Source organism: Alosa sapidissima, chromosome 12 (assembly GCF_018492685.1).
Source record: "Alosa sapidissima isolate fAloSap1 chromosome 12, fAloSap1.pri, whole genome shotgun sequence".
Taxonomy (NCBI): Eukaryota; Metazoa; Chordata; class Actinopteri; order Clupeiformes; family Clupeidae; genus Alosa; species Alosa sapidissima.
Window position 1 is genome coordinate 6,748,129 of NC_055968.1, and position 16,872 is coordinate 6,765,000.

A 16,872-nucleotide genomic window follows, 5' to 3' on the forward strand; every position below is an offset into this window, starting at 1 on the left:
ATTTTTTTTTTTTTGTGGCATATTCATGGTCCAGTGCATGTAGCGTAGGCCTACTACAGACAATTTTGACATTTAAATATGTCATGCATATTTGTATTTGTTCGTCTCCAGTTTTCAAAATGACAAATCTGCAAAGAAACGTCATCACTCGTGAAACGTCACCAACGCAGCCAGTTAACATGGGTGCCAGTTGCCATGTAACACCGGCACTTCTGATAGTCTTGCTGTTAAGATGTTAAAAATTAAGAATAGATTTCACATTGTAGTGCATAACCAATTGAGCCTAAATACCTCAAGGACAACCAAATCAATATCGAGACAAATCCCCTTGTCAGTGTATCAGTGAATGATATCTTGTCCTAAGCCAGACACTTGAGGGAAGGAACAAAATGCGTAGGCTAGTAATCCATTTGAACTCCAGCAGCGGTCACTCAGTGGGCAGGAAGACAGATTGGCAAAATGGAGGGATTTTGTGAGGCTTCACGTTTCAATATTGTAACCGCTATGTAACCCTGAACTGTTTAAGTTGTAGCCAAGCCTCTATTCATGTGTACAGCCTTTGCAACGTCAACCCAGATGTCACCTATGAACTGGATGCCCATGTAACTCTCCCAAGCTCTGCTATGGTGCTGTTAATAGATGAAGTGATTGAAAGAGTAGAGAACACGGAGACAAAGAGAGGAACATTTTTTTTTTCCTGAAATAATTTAAAAAAAGTTATGCTGTGTCAGATAGAATCCTTTAACAGCAGGCTTGCTGATGATGGTTGCCCAGCAAAATAGGCTGAATGCACTTTTAATCTATGATCAGCATGTTTCATCATCAGTATCACAAGCCATTCATGCAGGTCTACATTTTATGATTCATTTCTTTGCTGACGTTCGTTCAAGTGTGTGTGTGTGTGTGTGTGTGTGTGTGTGTGTGTGTGCGTGTGTGTGTGTGTGTCTGTCTGTCTGTCTATCCATGTGTGTGTGTGTGTGTGTGTGTGTGTGTGTGTGTGTGTGTGTGTGTGTCTGTCTGTGTGTGTGTCTGTCTGTGAGTGTGTGTGTGTGTGTGTGTGTGTGTGTGTGTGTGTGTGTGTGTGTGTGTGTGTATGTATCTGTGTGCAGGTGAAAGCTCTGGAGACAGCCCTGTCGTCCTGTCAGGAGGAGCTGACCAGATGCCTGCAGCAGATGGAAAAAGCCAAGAGCCACTTGGAGGAGCGTCTGGACGCCAAGAGCAGAGAGGTAGAGGGGGAGGCCTGGGAGGCAAACCGACGAGGCTTCACAGGGCAATTTTCCTTAATTTCCTGAGAGGACTCTGCCCTCAGAATGTCCCGGAAAAGAGCGGGCCAGGCAGCCAGCTCCTGGCAACCGAGGATGGATGTCTGCACCGGGGACAACCGTGACAGTACTGATTTGCTTCCCAGTCGATAAGGATTTTTTCTGCATCTGTAGAAGCAGCGGTGGTTTAAGGAGCGGGGTCCTGTCCAAGAACGACTGTGTTAAAGCTCACACTGAGATGCACATGTGGTCATGACCATTTCATTGTTTCTGTGAAGGGGTATCACTTTTGCACATATTTGCATAATAAAAACTATATTTATTTTCATACATTTGCAAATAAATATAGTTTTAGGTCCTCAGGAGTCAAGAAATGCCTCTAAGATGATAGATGATGATTTGTTCATGTGAGCATGCATGTGTGTATGTATCATGTTGTTGCTTAAGAGTGAGTGAGTAGGTGTGTGTCTGTGTGTGTGTGTGTGTGTGTGTGTACGCACGGGTAAGATGCCACCAATTACAACACAATGTCATTTCCAGGTGGAGTCTCTGCAGGCAGAGCTGGAGCGCAGCACCAGGGCCTTTGAGAGCTCCAGCCAGATGAGTCGGCAGCTGCAGCACACGGTCCAGCAGCTAGAAGCCAGGCTGAAGGACAGCTCCACACGCCTCACGCACATGGACGACAACCACGCGGCTCTCCACAGACAGGTGACACCTCAACACACTCACCTGGTATCAGGCAACAGGGATAGGTGGGCTCACTCGTATAGGTGACCCCCTAACTCGCCCACCTGGTCCTCAGCAAAAGGCTAGATGTACTGTATTTAGATGACACCTTAACACACTCACCTGGCCTTTAACTGCTGACCAGAGGCCCCAGTCAAACAGGTGACGATTTAACACACACTTGATTTCCAATCACTGGCCTCCACCCAGGTCAGACTACTGTGATTCAACAGTTAGGCCAGCCATGGAAAAGAATCATATGTTTTAACTTAACAGAGCACAATGGCATCTATGTAAGGATCTTTATAAATGGCTCTTTCTGTGTTTATTTTTGTCACAAAGCTCAACACTGTAGTAAACCCTGGAAATAAGGCTTCACGTGCCAGTATAGGATCTGCTGGTGGGATGCAAGCTCTACCTTTTCTGGATAGATTTGTAGAGCAGGATGGATTGTTTTCTTATGAAATTATATTTGTTGATATTTCATAAAGGAAACTATATGCTTGGAGTGTGTTGAATGTGCTTTAGGCCAGTCTGTTCTAATTCGTATATCTCAGGGGCTAGGACCATGCTATGCTATGTGTAAGGTGGTCTCTGTGTGTGTGTGTGTGTGTGTGTGTGTGTGTGTGTGTGTGTGTGTGTGTGTGTGTGTGTGTGTGTGTGTGTGTGCAGGTAGAGAAGCTGGAGCGTGAGCTGGAGAGGGTGAAAGTGTCGGCTGCTGAGGAGATGAGGAGGAGAGAGCAGGAGCTGCAGCAGGTCTGTGAGCAGGCAGAGAGATGGGAGAGAGAGGCCGCCCACCTCTCCACCTCTGTCACGTGAGTTAAGCTTACAAACTCACGCTCATCTGCACAGTACACACACACACACACACACACACACACACACACACACACACACACACACACACACACACAGATCATAAATGCAAAGTGTGCAATCAGTCTCTGATTAAATATCTATCCACCCACACCCAGGTAATAACTTATATTAGTGTTGACAGTCTGCTTCTTGAGCGTCCCCTCTGAGATAAGGGAGTGGACACTGGGGGGTTGGTGGCATGTGGATTAGTAGCCCTGGGAAGTCCAGCCCACTGCACTTATTACATTTTTGCAATAGATCTCTGCTGTCATCGCCATATCTGTTTTTCAGCAGTAGATGCAAAAAGTGATTTGTCACTTTTTACTTTATGGTCATTGGTCTTACAGAACATAAATCTCAGTCATCTGGTCAGTCAAGCAGCCCACAGATCTGCTATTGTCACACACAGAGCTTCAGACAAACATGAAATGACATCCACATGTTCTTTATCTGTGTCAAGAAAATCAATAATTTTACAGTCTCCTAATATGCTAAAGATATGTTTACATATGTAATAATGTGACATTACTGCAAGTCAGGCATTGATTTCTAGAGCTCCCCATTAGGAGCGTTGCAGTTGTAGCTGATCACCATCAAGAAGCATTGCGCTGATCTCCAGGGCATTTACCATGGCACCCTGGACAGGATTGTGTTTATTGGCCATAAAGCTTTATGAGAGGGCTTTTATTGTGATGTAACCAATTGTTGTGCACAGAGAGACAGGGATAGAGAGACAGAGAGAGAGAGACAGAGAGAGAGAGAAAAAGAGAGAGAGTAAGAAAGACAGACAGAAAGAGACAGACAGACAGAAGCTGGGTCTCCATCCAACATTTAAACTTGAATATTGACCATATGAATAGGAAATGGAGTGGACATATTGTAAATTAGCTTGAAGTCAAATAAGAAATCGATTCGAGGGAAGTGGATTAACTCTCAATTCACCTAGGGTGTAATGCATCTTTGATGGACATTTTGTTGTGCGGGGACACGTTTGTTTATTATTGTTTGAGAGAAAGACAGAGAGAGAGAGAGAGAGAGAGGTAAGACAAACAGATGGAGAGAGACAGAGACAAGCTAGGTTTCCATCCATTGTTTTACTGTATTGTAAATGTTCACCATTGGAGTGGGAAATCCTGAATTTAAACAGTTCTTTAAGCTGAATGAGAAATCAATTCATTTGAGGGAAGTAGATTATCTTCTAGTTGGCAGAGGGTATAATGTGTACAAAGGTTGATGGTTCCTCCCATCAACAGTCACATCACAGAACAAACCCTCATTTCTTTGAGTGGAATCTTCCTAAATGCGCTCGAAATATGTGAAACAGTTTGGCTGGAGACCCAGCTAAAGATGAAAGAGAGTAAGAGAAAGAGAGAGAAAGAAAGAGAGGGAATGAGAGAGCAAGTGCTACGTGGCAGTACAGGCCCTACTGCCTGAGGGCAGAGCAGCATGTGGTGAGGAGGAAGAGGAGGAGGAGGAGGATGGGTCAGGATGGGTGTGGCCGAGCAGGCAGGTAACCATGGGTCACCAGGCGCTATTCAGCCGAGAGTGCGTTCCTTTGTTGGAACAGAGGGCTTATTTACTGTGTGCCACTGCTGCTACACAGCACGGCACACACTGCCACAGGCTCAGCCCTGCACGTCGCTGCTGAGAGAGCCTGGATATGGATGGAGAAGAGTCTCCCTCCCTCCCTCTCTCCCTCTCTCCCTCCCTCTCTCCCTCCCTCCCTCCCTCCTGCCTTCTTCTCTTTTTTCTTCTCCTTTACTGAGTTAATGTGATGGCCTCCGCCCTGGTCTTGTGATCGTGTCTCAGGCCTGCAGGGCTTTCTGTTGGAGGCTGCGGTGGCGTAGGGTGGGGTGGAACAGCCGCCTTAAGTGCTGTTTTGAAGCACACATGGAGAGGTTTTGCTTGTGACTGCTGGAATGGCTTATCTCACATCAGCGGCGTTTCTGTGATGTAGCCTCTCCTGTAGCCCAGGAGTTTTTTAAGCTTTGCCATCCAGTGTAGCGTATCCTTCATGTAAATTGTCCAAACATGTCTTAGCTAATTGTGTTTCATATTTATGACTAAGTGATCTGAATGGGCATTAAAGGCCCTCTGGCTCTGTGACAGTGAAGAGCTTTGTTGATGACTGCACTATTGAATGCTAGGCAGCCTCAGGCTTCTTGTGTATCAGATCCCATGACTAGCAACACTCTCTGCTCTTTGTTTGTTTGTTGTCAAAAAAACTCCCCTGCCCACGTCTAGACTATATAAGAACTTGGTATTCCTCTGCTAAACATATCTTATTAGCTTTGCCAGACTTATGGGGATAGTCTTTTTTTAAGGACTCGCCACCCCAAGGCCACCTTCTCAGTAGAATGCCACCTGGCTCCAAGTGGCAATTTGTTTAGCACAAGGTGTGTTTGGTGGTCTATGGAGAAATACTGTTATTTTCTTTTGAGGCCACGTGTTGAGTTGAAGGAGAGTTTTTGCTGGACGCAGGTGTTGAACGTCCGTGTATGCTGACCTGCTCCTGAAAGGGAGTAACGTTACGGCTGTCCAGAGGGATCCTGACACGGCTGTCCAGAGCAGCAGCAGCCACAGCACAGCACAGCTCTGAGCACTTTGCTGTCCGGCTGTGTGTGTGTGAGCATCTCTGCGTGCGTGTGTGTGTGTGTGTGTTGGTCGGTCCGTGTCTCAGGCAGCTGACGACGGACATGAGTAAGACGCGCGGCGAGCTGAGCGAGCGGGAGAAGGAGCTGCTGCTGATCCGGAGGGCCAGCGGCGCCCAGGCCTCCCAGCTGGCCCACATGGAGAAGATGCTCAACCAGACCAAAGGCATGCTGGACAAGAAGACCGAGATGGGTACGGAGGGCAAGGCTCGCGAGGGGGACACCATGGGTCTGTATCAGAGTCTTTTTGTGCATTACATCGCGCTGACAAGTAGTGGTTGCTTCAGGTCATCACAAATAACTTGCATGCTTTGCACCAAAATCTTTGTTGTTAACTATGAAAAAGACCACTACGTAACAAAAACACGGCTAACAAACTACCAGTTTGTCCTGAGAGGTTACTTGCATAATCCATTTTTTTTATACCTGTGTCCTGTATACCTGCAAATTCTAGTTTACATCCTGAACACTCCTAATCACTGCTTTTCTGCATGTTTCTGTATGTAGTAAGTATACCAGTTAATCGGTTTCCCTGTGGCTCCCAGTATACTTAGCATGGTGGCACCTATATGAGTATTAATATTAAAATCCTTGGACAGTTGTTTGATTTGTATGTATATTTCTGAGATTGTAGTGCTTTGTGAAAGTACATTATGTACTGGAAGGTGCAGTGTAGATATGTGTGTCTCATATGGCTCTGTTGTTCCTGTACGTACAGTGCAAGATCTGGAGGAGAAGGTGCAGCGCAGCAAGCGTGACCGGCGCAACTCTCTGCACCGCACGCAGCTGCTGGAGACTCAGATGAAGACGGTCCGCGGCGAGCTGGTGGACACGCTGGATCACCTGCAGGAGCTGCGCAACGTGCTGCGCCGCTCACAGCAGCAGGCCGAGGAGCGCAAGGCCGCCATGGAGAAGCTGGCCACGGGGCTCAGGTGAGAGATCCACTGCCAACTCCGCAGAGCTCAGGTAGTACCACCTCCATCTCACTCCAACTCTCCTCCGCCATCCCGCTGCACCTGGCCTCAGCCTGGTCTCTCTCACTCACCTGCATGCGCCCACGGCAGCCAAACAAACATGAGACAAACATCCGGGCCCTCTCGGGTCACTGCATGTCCATCATGCAAATCCTATTGCATCTTTGGGTGCTGGCGTGTGCCTACACACTCAGTACCTCCACTTACTCCTTCCACAACAAGATTTTTTTCTTCGTCCACTTAGCATTACTCAGATGGACCTGGTCCTGCATATGTGTGTATAAGCGATGATATGTGAGAAGGCCCCAGACTGTGTGTGTGTGTGTGTGTGTGTGTGTGGGGTGGGGTGGGGGGGGGGGGGGGTGTTTTCTCTTTTGTGGCTGTGTCTCTACAAAGCTGACCCGAACTGACCTGCGGTGCTGCTGTGGGAAGACTGTAATCATATCAGCACTTAGGCCATTGAGAAATCAAACAGACTGAGTTGTTGTCACTGTTCTAGCCACATATACTATATGTCTCTAGGGGCACTACTGTTGACAAACAAGACTTTTCAACTTCAACATATTTTTTTTTCAGTGTTCTGAATGATGGATATTGTTATTATTGTCACTGCATCTTTTGTCTTGTGTGTTTCATGCCAGTGGTATAAAAACTGTATTTGTAAAAAAAAAAGAAAAAGGACCTTGGAAAAGTGAAGAGTGTTAAGGAAAAATGGTTATTTTCTGTTTGTGAGCTTTTGTCATGTTTTGTCAGTCAGCATCACTTTGCTATCTTTGACGCCTCCCTTAGTAGGTGTCATAGCTGTTGATGTCTGTGTGGTAAACGTCGGACTGATTTATTCTCCTGCCAAAGTCTGTTTTTGCACAACAGCACACAACAGCACAAAGGCACCAGCCACTGGTAAACAACAAACACATCCCTGGAGAACATGTCACATCAGACACAACCGTGGGTTACTGTTTTGTTTGCGGTGCAGCAACTTTGTCATCTTTGCACATTTTATCCCATATTGTGTCAGTGCACTTCCATTGTGATGGGTGGCAAAAGGGTTTAGTTATATTGTTATATAACAGCCCTATTACACTCCATTATCCATGAGATCATGCATGGGCACCCACTTCATTATATTTTGGGATAGCCCTCAAGTTGATATATTATGAAACAAAAACATGAGGGGCCCTCGCCCATTATATTGGTGGATTTCGTCAAGCAGATCCCCAAGATCCCATCTTTCATATTGTTTTTATGAAAGTGAGTTAACCTGAGGTCTCCACCTAATCCCTATAGCATTTTGGAGATCCCCCAATTTCTGTTCAATCCCCTCTCCCTGCAAAGGTCTGCCAACATATGACACTATCCATTATATCTGGCTGCAAGAAAAGCTTCTGTCTGCATAAGCACCCTATAGGCAAGTACTGAACTATTTTTGCGATGATCATGACCTTGTCACACAAAAGCAAACAGCCACTTTCTCTCTGTTGCCATGATTATTATAAACCTTGTATTGAAAACGCACACAACCCCGTGTCAGAGAAAGGGAAGACACAAGTAAAGGCCCAGTCTCTGTATGTAAACACAATCTAATTTTGAAGGTGTATGATTAAAAAAAAGGAACGTTGATAGATAGGTCAATGTGAGTGTGGTGTTTCGGGGTACACTGTGGAAGATAATGCTGTGGTGTGTTATCGCTGCTAGCATCCTTGGAGGGAAAGCTCGGGATGCTCTCCCCAGCGCAGCGTAAACAGGCCTGTCAGGCCCGAGGGAACCAGAGGGAGACGGCAGGTTTCCACGTGTTCTCGACAGTCGGTTCCGTGTTCCCTCGTGCCCCCCCCCCCCCCCCCCCCCCCCCCCATCTCTCTCACTCCCTGTGGCGAGTCTCTCGTCAGGCTAAATGAGAGGCTGTTTTGCTGGAGCTCCATCAGCAGTGAGATCAGTGAGCCTCGGGCAGCCACCTGCTTCCCGACAGACGCACACACTCGCTGGGATCCTCACATAATCAGCTTCACTCAGAGCTGTTGGCTAAACACTCAGAAGGGTGTGAAATTACAGCAGGCTGATCTGAAAAGTTACATTTTTTCTCCCAAATCCTTATATATTGTTTATAGAGGCTCAGTGGCTAAATACTCCAGGAAAGCATCTCATTTATAAATGACCTTAATGTTTCATTTTCTGATATATTTACTTTGGTGTGTGTAGAAGGGTGTAGCAGGGGAAGCCTTTGCTAGTCTTTGTGTACTGTGTATCTGGATGTGGGTGTGCATATGCCTTAAAGGGTGGGCGTGTATGTGTGCAACATATTTCCATCAATGTTTGGATCTGTAATTCTTCCCTGTGTTAAGATCCAAATAAAACCATTAAAATGTATGTGCACATGTGCCTCTGTGTATGTGTGTGTGTGTGTGTATGTGTGTGGTGTGTGTGTGTGTGTGTGTGTGTGTGTGTGTGTGTGTGTGTGTGTCTCCCTAAAGGGAAACACAACAGGAGTTGGAACAGAGAAATGAGGAGGTTAAGGACAAGGACACACTACTGAAAGACAAACAGCATGAGCTCCAGCAGAAAGCCTTGCAGGTCTCTACAGACCTACAGACACACACACTCACCCCATACAATGCTATATTATGTAACATACGTGTCATATGCTGTAATTATGACATACATCCACCTGCACCTGTGCAGCTGAATAAACACAGATGCACAATGCAGGCACTTAACCGCTTTGAATTAATTTGAAGCTATAAGCTATTTCAGAAAAGGAATTACCTGTTATATCATGAAAATGAAGAAAAAAAAACATGATGCTCTATATCATTTTACCATATAGCATAATATAAAATATTTTATAAAGAAATACAAATATAGCATAGTTAAGGTGACTTAAGAGATGTGGTTGTTACTACCAAGCAGAACAATTTTAGCAAACTTGACTTAATTTTCCCCTGTTGAAATGGGGAAGGGGAAAGAGAGTAGATCTGCCCTGCAAAGCCAAAGTGCAGTATCTGCGAAAATTCTGAGAACCTTACTGACACTGTGTTGCTTCCCCACCTTCAGCTGAGCCAGTTGGAGTCTGCCGTCCAGGAGCACCGCGCTGACATGGAGCAGAAGCTCCTCTGCCTGCAGGAGGCCACGGAGAGGTCCGAGAGAGAGCTCAGCGAACGCAACAAGCAGGTCTGCCCCCTTCCTGCTTCCCATCCTACCTGTCGGCCACTCCACCTGACAGGTCCTGCCAACCACACGCAGAGTTGGCGGAGCTGTGTGTTAAGAGAGCCCTGGAGGGGTGGTGGTGTCATGGTGCTGTCTGTTCACTAGGTGGCGTTCCTGAGCGAGCGGTTGGAGCTGGTCAAGGCCCAGCTGCAGGGGAAGGAGACTCTGGAGGAGGTAATGTTAATGTTATTGCCCTTCTCACTACCACCAACCACACAGTGTAGTGGTGGAAGAGCAAGGCCCACAGACATCAATCTAGCTCTGTCACAACAATACCCCTACACCACAGAGCATGCCTCGCAACAGGAAATAATCTCTGTCCATCCACCAAATGGAGACGTGTGGATGATCTCCATTCCCCCTAGACTGTTTCCCGTAGTTTCATCAGATTGTCCCACACATTATCCCCACCCCACCATCCCCAGAAGTATGGCCCAGTGGGAGAGCACAGTAAACACATTTGGCTGTGGGAAGGCTCTGGCACGCTGCTCCCAGTGTGGCTTAGAGAGAGGGAGAGAACGGGAGACGAGAGAGCAGGTCCCTCAGCTTCCTCTGTTCCTCTGACCACTGGCCCAAACAACACAGCGGTTGCGGACACCGCTTTCCTAACAATGAATGTCCAGTTTTGTGTGTGTGTGTGTGTGTGTGAGAAGCAAGGAGTGTGTGTATGTGTATGTGGCATTGACATGCTTTTTTGTGGCATACTGTACAAAAGCTGTTTCAAAAAACATTTGAGACCACACTTCTGATTGAAAAACTAAAAGCCATCAGCTCAGAATTTGCTGAAACCAGTCTAATTTAGGATTGTTTAAAGAGACAGAGAGAATCAAAACAGTCCAAATCCACCAACGAACTCTTTCAAGTTTTCAGAAATCCCTAGAACAACCTACCAGCCAAGTACCTTAAAAAAGTGTAGGAAAAGGGCTTCTGTTTTGAAGAAGCGCTGAATAGTGATTTTTTTTATCTTTGTTTGTTTACTGCACATTGCATGTTTTCATTTGATATGTAAAATTAAGCATCATTATTTTTGAAAGCATTCTCATATAACAGCATTTTGTTTTTTTCACAAGTGCCTAACATTTTTGTACTGTACTGAATACATTTTTTGTTTGGTTTTTTGCTGGTCTTGGGAGGAAGGAGGAGGCAATGGGAGGAATCGGCACATTTTCAAAACTCATTACTGTCAGTAGCATGTTGTTGTGAAACGGTTCATCACTCAAAACAAGCACAGAGAACACAAGACCAACAACACTTAGGTCATTTTTCTGTTTTTATACAGTTGTTTGTGGAAAACAATGGGGCAGCATCATAAATATGGTTTCTGCCACAGTGTGTGTGGACAGTAATTGTTTGACATACAAGGTGCTAAGTGCTAAGTGTTGGAGATATCATGCAGTTCTCTGGTTAGCAGTATCTTTGCTTTGACCTTGAGTCTGGGATGAGGGGATTGTGTAATGTGCTTAGATTATGCCCCCTATGCTGTTTTTCACTAGACAAGAATGACCAGCTTTGATGTTGAGACCCCTCATAAACTTTTCATGGTGGTGTGATGTTACGTAGCCCTCTATAACATTCCATCACCATGGTCTCCCACAAAACCCTTGGCCAGTTTGAGTAAACCTGCCACAAACATTTCACTCCTATATGCAACGTGGGATTTGCCTGTGAACATTACAGTGTAGCAGTAATGTAACACTGAGTTGACTGCAGAAATGCATAATAAGCATTCATAATGTCGTTTGGTGTCAGCTTTGCGTTTGCTCCACCAGCCAGAACATTAACCAGCTGCTTGCTGCTGTGAGCTTTTGTGGTAGCTCCTCTCCCTTTGCCATGTGCTTGTGACACACCATCATGTGTGTGTGTGTATGTGTGTGTGTGTGTATGTATGTTTCTGTGAGCTTTTGTGAGCTTTTGTGGTAGCTCCTCTCCCTTTGCCATGTGCTTGTGACACACCCACCATCATGTGTGTGTGTGTGTGTCTCTGGAGGCCATGCAGCTTGTGTTATTCTCCTCCTTTCACATGTTGTGTTTGTGACACGTTGGCGTGCACATGTGTGCGTATAAAGACATGTGTGTGTGTGTGTGTGTGTGTGTGTATGTGTGTGTATATGTGTGTATGTTTCTGTGTGTATAAATGTGTGTGTGTGTGTAAATATGTGTGTGTGTGTGTGTCAGGAGGCCCTACTTCAGGCCCAGCAGCTGCGTGAGTGCAGGGAGCAGCTCCAGCGGGCAGCACAGGGTCTGCAGGACATGCGCAGCCGCTGTGAAAGCCTCTCCATGCAGCTAGAGGAGCGCCGCATCCTGGGCCAGGAGAAGGTCCGACTCCACTCCCTTAACACCAGCCCACACTTACACACGGTCAACAACACAGTCCTGCACAGCTCCTCTAGTCTGCAGGAGTTAGTTGTGGATTGTTCTCACGTGGATTGAGTTGTCACTTTGTATTCATCTCTGAGTACAGGAGCAAAATGAAGTCTGCTGATAGTGGTGATCTGTGTACTTATAAAAATGTTTGAGAGCATATAGTGGATCGTGAATATCTGTGAAGCATTTGTATTATCTGATGAAGTATGTGAGGCATTATCTTACCCCCAACACACACACACACACACACACTCACACACCCCTCCTATTGGCCTGTGTCAGGAGAGCCAGGTGTGGCTGCTGGAGGAGGAGCTGGACAGGGCGGCGGAGCAGGTGGTCCAGACCGAGGGGAGGCTGCAGGAGGCCGTGGCCACGCTCACCCAGGAGCTGGAGGCAGTCAGGAGGCAGCACCAGGCAGAGGTGCAGTCTAAACACCACCCACACAGCCACCCAGCTCAGAGATGAGCACCAGGCAATGCCCAGACAATGCCAAGTCTTTGTAGTTGTAGTCTTTGATGTTGTGTACGTCTTCAAGTATTTACCTGACACCTCTGCTGGATTGACTGAGTGACATCACGTCACAAACGTTGTAGAATTCAAAATAACTCTGTGAATCTTTGGTGTGAACTGGCCTAAAAGTATAAGAAAAACTTTGTTACTGGACTGGATATGTCAAACTTAGAAAAACTCCACCCAACAAACACCACCAAACACAGACTGACATCGCACACCGATCTGGCCGGCATTTGCCTAGGCCGTGTGCAAGCACCTCCACAGGTTACTGCAAGCTGTTGGGTCTACTGCTGCCATAGGACTTGGTTGCATCTCTACAGCTTAGTAGTACTAGGCATACAGTTTCAATACAGGCATATCATGTAGAATATTTACATCAGCCATAGAACCTTCAGCCTCCAGTCAGATAGGCTATCCAAACGTTTTGTTCTGGGACCAACTCAGTATTTCTTCACAAATGTAAGGATGCAGTTGCTATGTAAGTGAATAAAATGTAATTGAATTTATGCAAGAGAAATGCAGTTCAGTCACAAAACAGTCCTACTCTGTGGAGAGGAAGATGTAGACATTTTTATGGCCTCTAAGTGAGAGGAAGGGGCCATATCCAGGCCGTAATGGCCTCTCCCCATTTTCCACTCTCTCTTCCAAAGATGCACACTCACAAACTAGCATTTTCACATCAAGTCGCTTAACCGTCATGTTAACCGAGTTTGCTTTGCAGTGGCCCATATCTCAGGAGATCAAGGAACGTAATTTGCGTTGTAAAAGTAGCTGCAATTGTCCGATCAGTTTCCTCACAATTTGATTTCTGCGCTGCCTTAGACTAAAACAAATGATGTGACATCAGTCAGACATCCGAGGTTTGTGCAGTAATGGAGAAACTCTTAAGCGGTCCTGTGAAGGACTCTGGTCTGCTGCAGCAGTCACCCTGGCTCCAAGTGCATTTTGGATGACTGTAATGCGTAGCCCCATTCTCAGAGTACGCTTCAAAAACAAGACAACGGTCTGCGTGTTGTTATGTCCGTGTGCGCTGAAGAAACAGTTCTTACAGTAATTGCAGCATATTTGAGAGTAAAAGTTTCAGACACAGCAACTAATTTGGGCAAGTTTCATTTTTCATGGCCCCTTTAAAAATGAGAATCTTGATTGCATGCAAATGTAACCTAGATGTTATGTTTCAGTGTTTTACACTGAGAGACAACTGCTGATCTGTGGTTTTGTGTTTTTCCTCCCTTTTTAATACTATTCTGGATGTGTGTGTGTATGTTTGTGTGTGTGTGTGTGTGTGTGTGTGTGTGTGTGTGTGTGTGTGTGTGTGTGTGTGTGTGTGTGTGTGTGCACATATGTGTGAGTGAGTGTGTGAGAGTGTATTTTCATGTATATATGAAGTCTTTGGTTCCAAAACGCTATATCTCCGTTTTTAAAAACAAACAAAAAAAAGTCATGCTATTTAATTGTGTATTTCAGGTAATATCAATCAAGTTGTGTTGTTTTAAATGAGTAAAGATAAATGCAGTTCTACTGGAATGACTGAAAACAAAATGTAAAAAAAATATTTATGAAAATTCATTAAAATGGTTATAGCATTTTGGAACCAAAATATATATATATGTGTGTGTGTGTGTGTGTGTGTGCATTTGGCCTGTGCGCTGGCCTCTAGCTGACAGCGCTGCAGGAGAGCCAGGCGGAGATGATGAAGGCTTCGGAGTGTGTGTCCAGCATGCTGCGCCACTCCCAGGAGCTCCTGAGCCAGGAGCTGCAGCAAACACGGGCCCAACTAGACGAGGCCCAGCACAACGCCGCCGCCCTGCTGGCCGAGCTGGGTACCCGCGAGCACCTCCTGCACAGCACCAGCGAGGCTCTGCTCCTCAAGGTGGGAGTCCGGCAGCAGCAGGAGCTGTCACATGAAATATCACTGATTCCGGGTCGTTCTGGGTCTCTAGCACATTTAACCATCAAACTATGATGATAATAGAAGTGTTGACCATTTCCGAGCAAACTTTCCCATTAAATATTCCAATGGCCCACAGAAATGTCTGGAGTCAGCCCAGTTCAGTTGAAAAATATGCTCTATTGAGAGGTTGCTATAGCTACTCGCCTATTTCTTGATTTATGGCAATAAACACTCCAGTAAAAACCACAACCATTGAGGATTCCTGACTGACCTGCGCTGAGGATATCTTCCCTCTCATTCCTTTTAAAGCTCTTGTTTATACTGTATATTTCCCCTTCACTGTTTCATTGATGGACAGTTACAAGGATACAAGGATACAAGGAAGTTTATTGTCATGTATGTACATGCATATAGTTACTGGAAGTAAGAAATGCAGTGAAATTATGTCTGGTGTCAGCCTATTTGTGCATTAATGGGGGGGTAAAGAGGGGGGGGGGGGGGGTAAAGAGTGCAGTAGAAGAGGGGTTTAGTAGATTAAGTGGCAAGGGCTGCATAAAAAAAGGTGGGGGAGGATTGGGATTGGGTGGGGGGCACCAACAAGGAGCACCCAAGAGCAACAGGGGCAAGGAAAAACTCCCTTACCAAGGAAAAAACCTTGGGTAGATCCACGGCTCAGTTCAGGGCCCAACTAGTATAGTTGAATGATTCCATGTTGTCACGTGCAAGTCCATGTTGTAAGCAACATATTGTATAGCTGCTGGAGGCAATGTGTACTGCTTTTCTAACCTTTACCATAACGGCTGCACGCTAACAACACAGTTGTCAGACAGGGAAGCCAGTTTCTCTAAAAGTTTCTTGGATTGATTGGCATAACTTTAATGGCAGAAATCAAAATGTCAAAACATGTCTAGCTCATGGGCGGATTATGAACTTTCGGGCCCCTGGGCCCAGAGTATTAAGGGCCCCCCGCTTATTGTCTTATATGTGGGAGGGGGGGTTTGGGGGTCCTCCCCCAGAAATGTTTTAATTTGTTTGATGTGATTTCCTGTATTCTGGTGCATTTTGGGGATGGCCAATACTAAATGCAATCAGATTCATAGTCTACATCCTGATTTGTTGATATTGAGGCAATGATTCCATGCAAAGGCTTGGGCTTCAGGGCCCCCTGACCCCTTGGGCCCCTGGGCCTGGGCCCGGTAGGCCCGTGCAGTAATCCATCCCTGGTCTAGCTAACAGTATGCCCTGGCCTGGTCACTGTGAGTGTTCCTCCTGCAATGGCAGGGACTCCTAGTACAGCCACTGCAGGAAAGGACTGGGACTAAAAAAAGGCCCTGGACTTTCTTCCAAATAGGCCCACTACTATCAGCATGCACACACACATTAGCTGTCTATCATGATACAGTCTCACAACTATGCCAGTGAAAGTATCACATTCAAAACAGTAATTTTACAAAAAGGATCATTATTGATTAATGATTATTCTTTTGACTCGTGCCTTCATTCATATAAGTAGCCTAATAATATAGATCTTTTTAAGACTAGCAGACTAACAGCCCTGGGCAGCTTTGTGCACATCACATCCAGATGTGCATGGCCCTAGGGTCAGAGCTAGTCCTCGCAAATACGTGGTAGTTGTAGTAGCAAACGTCTAGACAAGTAGACTATGCGGCTTATTCTTCGTCATTCAATAATGAGGCAACAACCTGTCTGTTTTGCGCAAGGACAAAAAAACGGCATAGTCATAGGCTACTGATAGACATAACTGAAGCATATTTATTTGGAGAGCTAGACACTGTCTAGGCTACTTGGCTGATGAAGCATATTGAGCAAGGCCGACAGCCGTTTGGATGGACGGCTGCTCTGGACTTTTCCAGAATGTCCTGATTGCCAGTGCGCCCCTTGCCACCGTCATGTTGCCATTGCTTGTTGGGTGGACCATCAACTTGTTCAGAGTTTCAGTGTGTGAAATATTTATCACATTTTATTGAATGTACCAGATACAACAAATTGGATTTTCAGACGTTGGTTAACTTACTCTACAGACTGGAGGTTTTGAAGTTCTTGGCTTTATAAGATTTGAAGTGAATAGCCTGTTTAAGTCTGTCCCAATGTTCATTCAGAAAGCATGGGCTCTCTAATTTAGGGCCACTAAGAAACAGAGCCTCTATTACTGGGCTCTTCCCTGAGGAATGGAGAGACTTCTGTTTTTCCAGAAAACTCTGGAATGTGTGCATAAAAAGGGAACGTTTGTAGATGGTTCCATTATGCCCTAATCAGTGGCGCAAACAGTGGGTATGCGCTATATGCGGCGCAACACCATGGGGGCGCCAAAGCGATTGTAAATATATATATATATATATATATATATATATATATATGCTATTTTCTATATGTAGCTACTGTTGTGCGTTTCTAAACCATTTCAACAT

The 16,872-nt window shown here is 45.7% G+C and overlaps 1 protein-coding gene across 4 annotated transcripts in view; it reads left to right on the plus strand.

Moving 5' to 3' along the window:
* The window catches only part of LOC121724902 (coiled-coil domain-containing protein 18-like), a 57,154-nt gene that overhangs the window by 38,327 nt on the left and 1,955 nt on the right, over nt 1-16,872 (plus strand). For 3 of the 4 annotated variants that reach the window (XM_042111817.1, XM_042111819.1, XM_042111818.1), the window contains exons 15-25: nt 1,110-1,226; nt 1,803-1,970; nt 2,661-2,803; nt 5,527-5,726; nt 6,216-6,429; nt 8,940-9,039; nt 9,520-9,636; nt 9,778-9,846; nt 11,848-11,988; nt 12,319-12,456; nt 14,210-14,422. In XM_042111817.1, coding sequence (XP_041967751.1) covers nt 1,110-1,226; nt 1,803-1,970; nt 2,661-2,803; nt 5,527-5,726; nt 6,216-6,429; nt 8,940-9,039; nt 9,520-9,636; nt 9,778-9,846; nt 11,848-11,988; nt 12,319-12,456; nt 14,210-14,422 — 1,620 coding nt within the window. The remainder of the gene's footprint in view (nt 1-1,109; nt 1,227-1,802; nt 1,971-2,660; nt 2,804-5,526; nt 5,727-6,215; nt 6,430-8,939; nt 9,040-9,519; nt 9,637-9,777; nt 9,847-11,847; nt 11,989-12,318; nt 12,457-14,209; nt 14,423-16,872) is intronic. The other variant, XM_042111820.1, reaches the window with a different exon arrangement.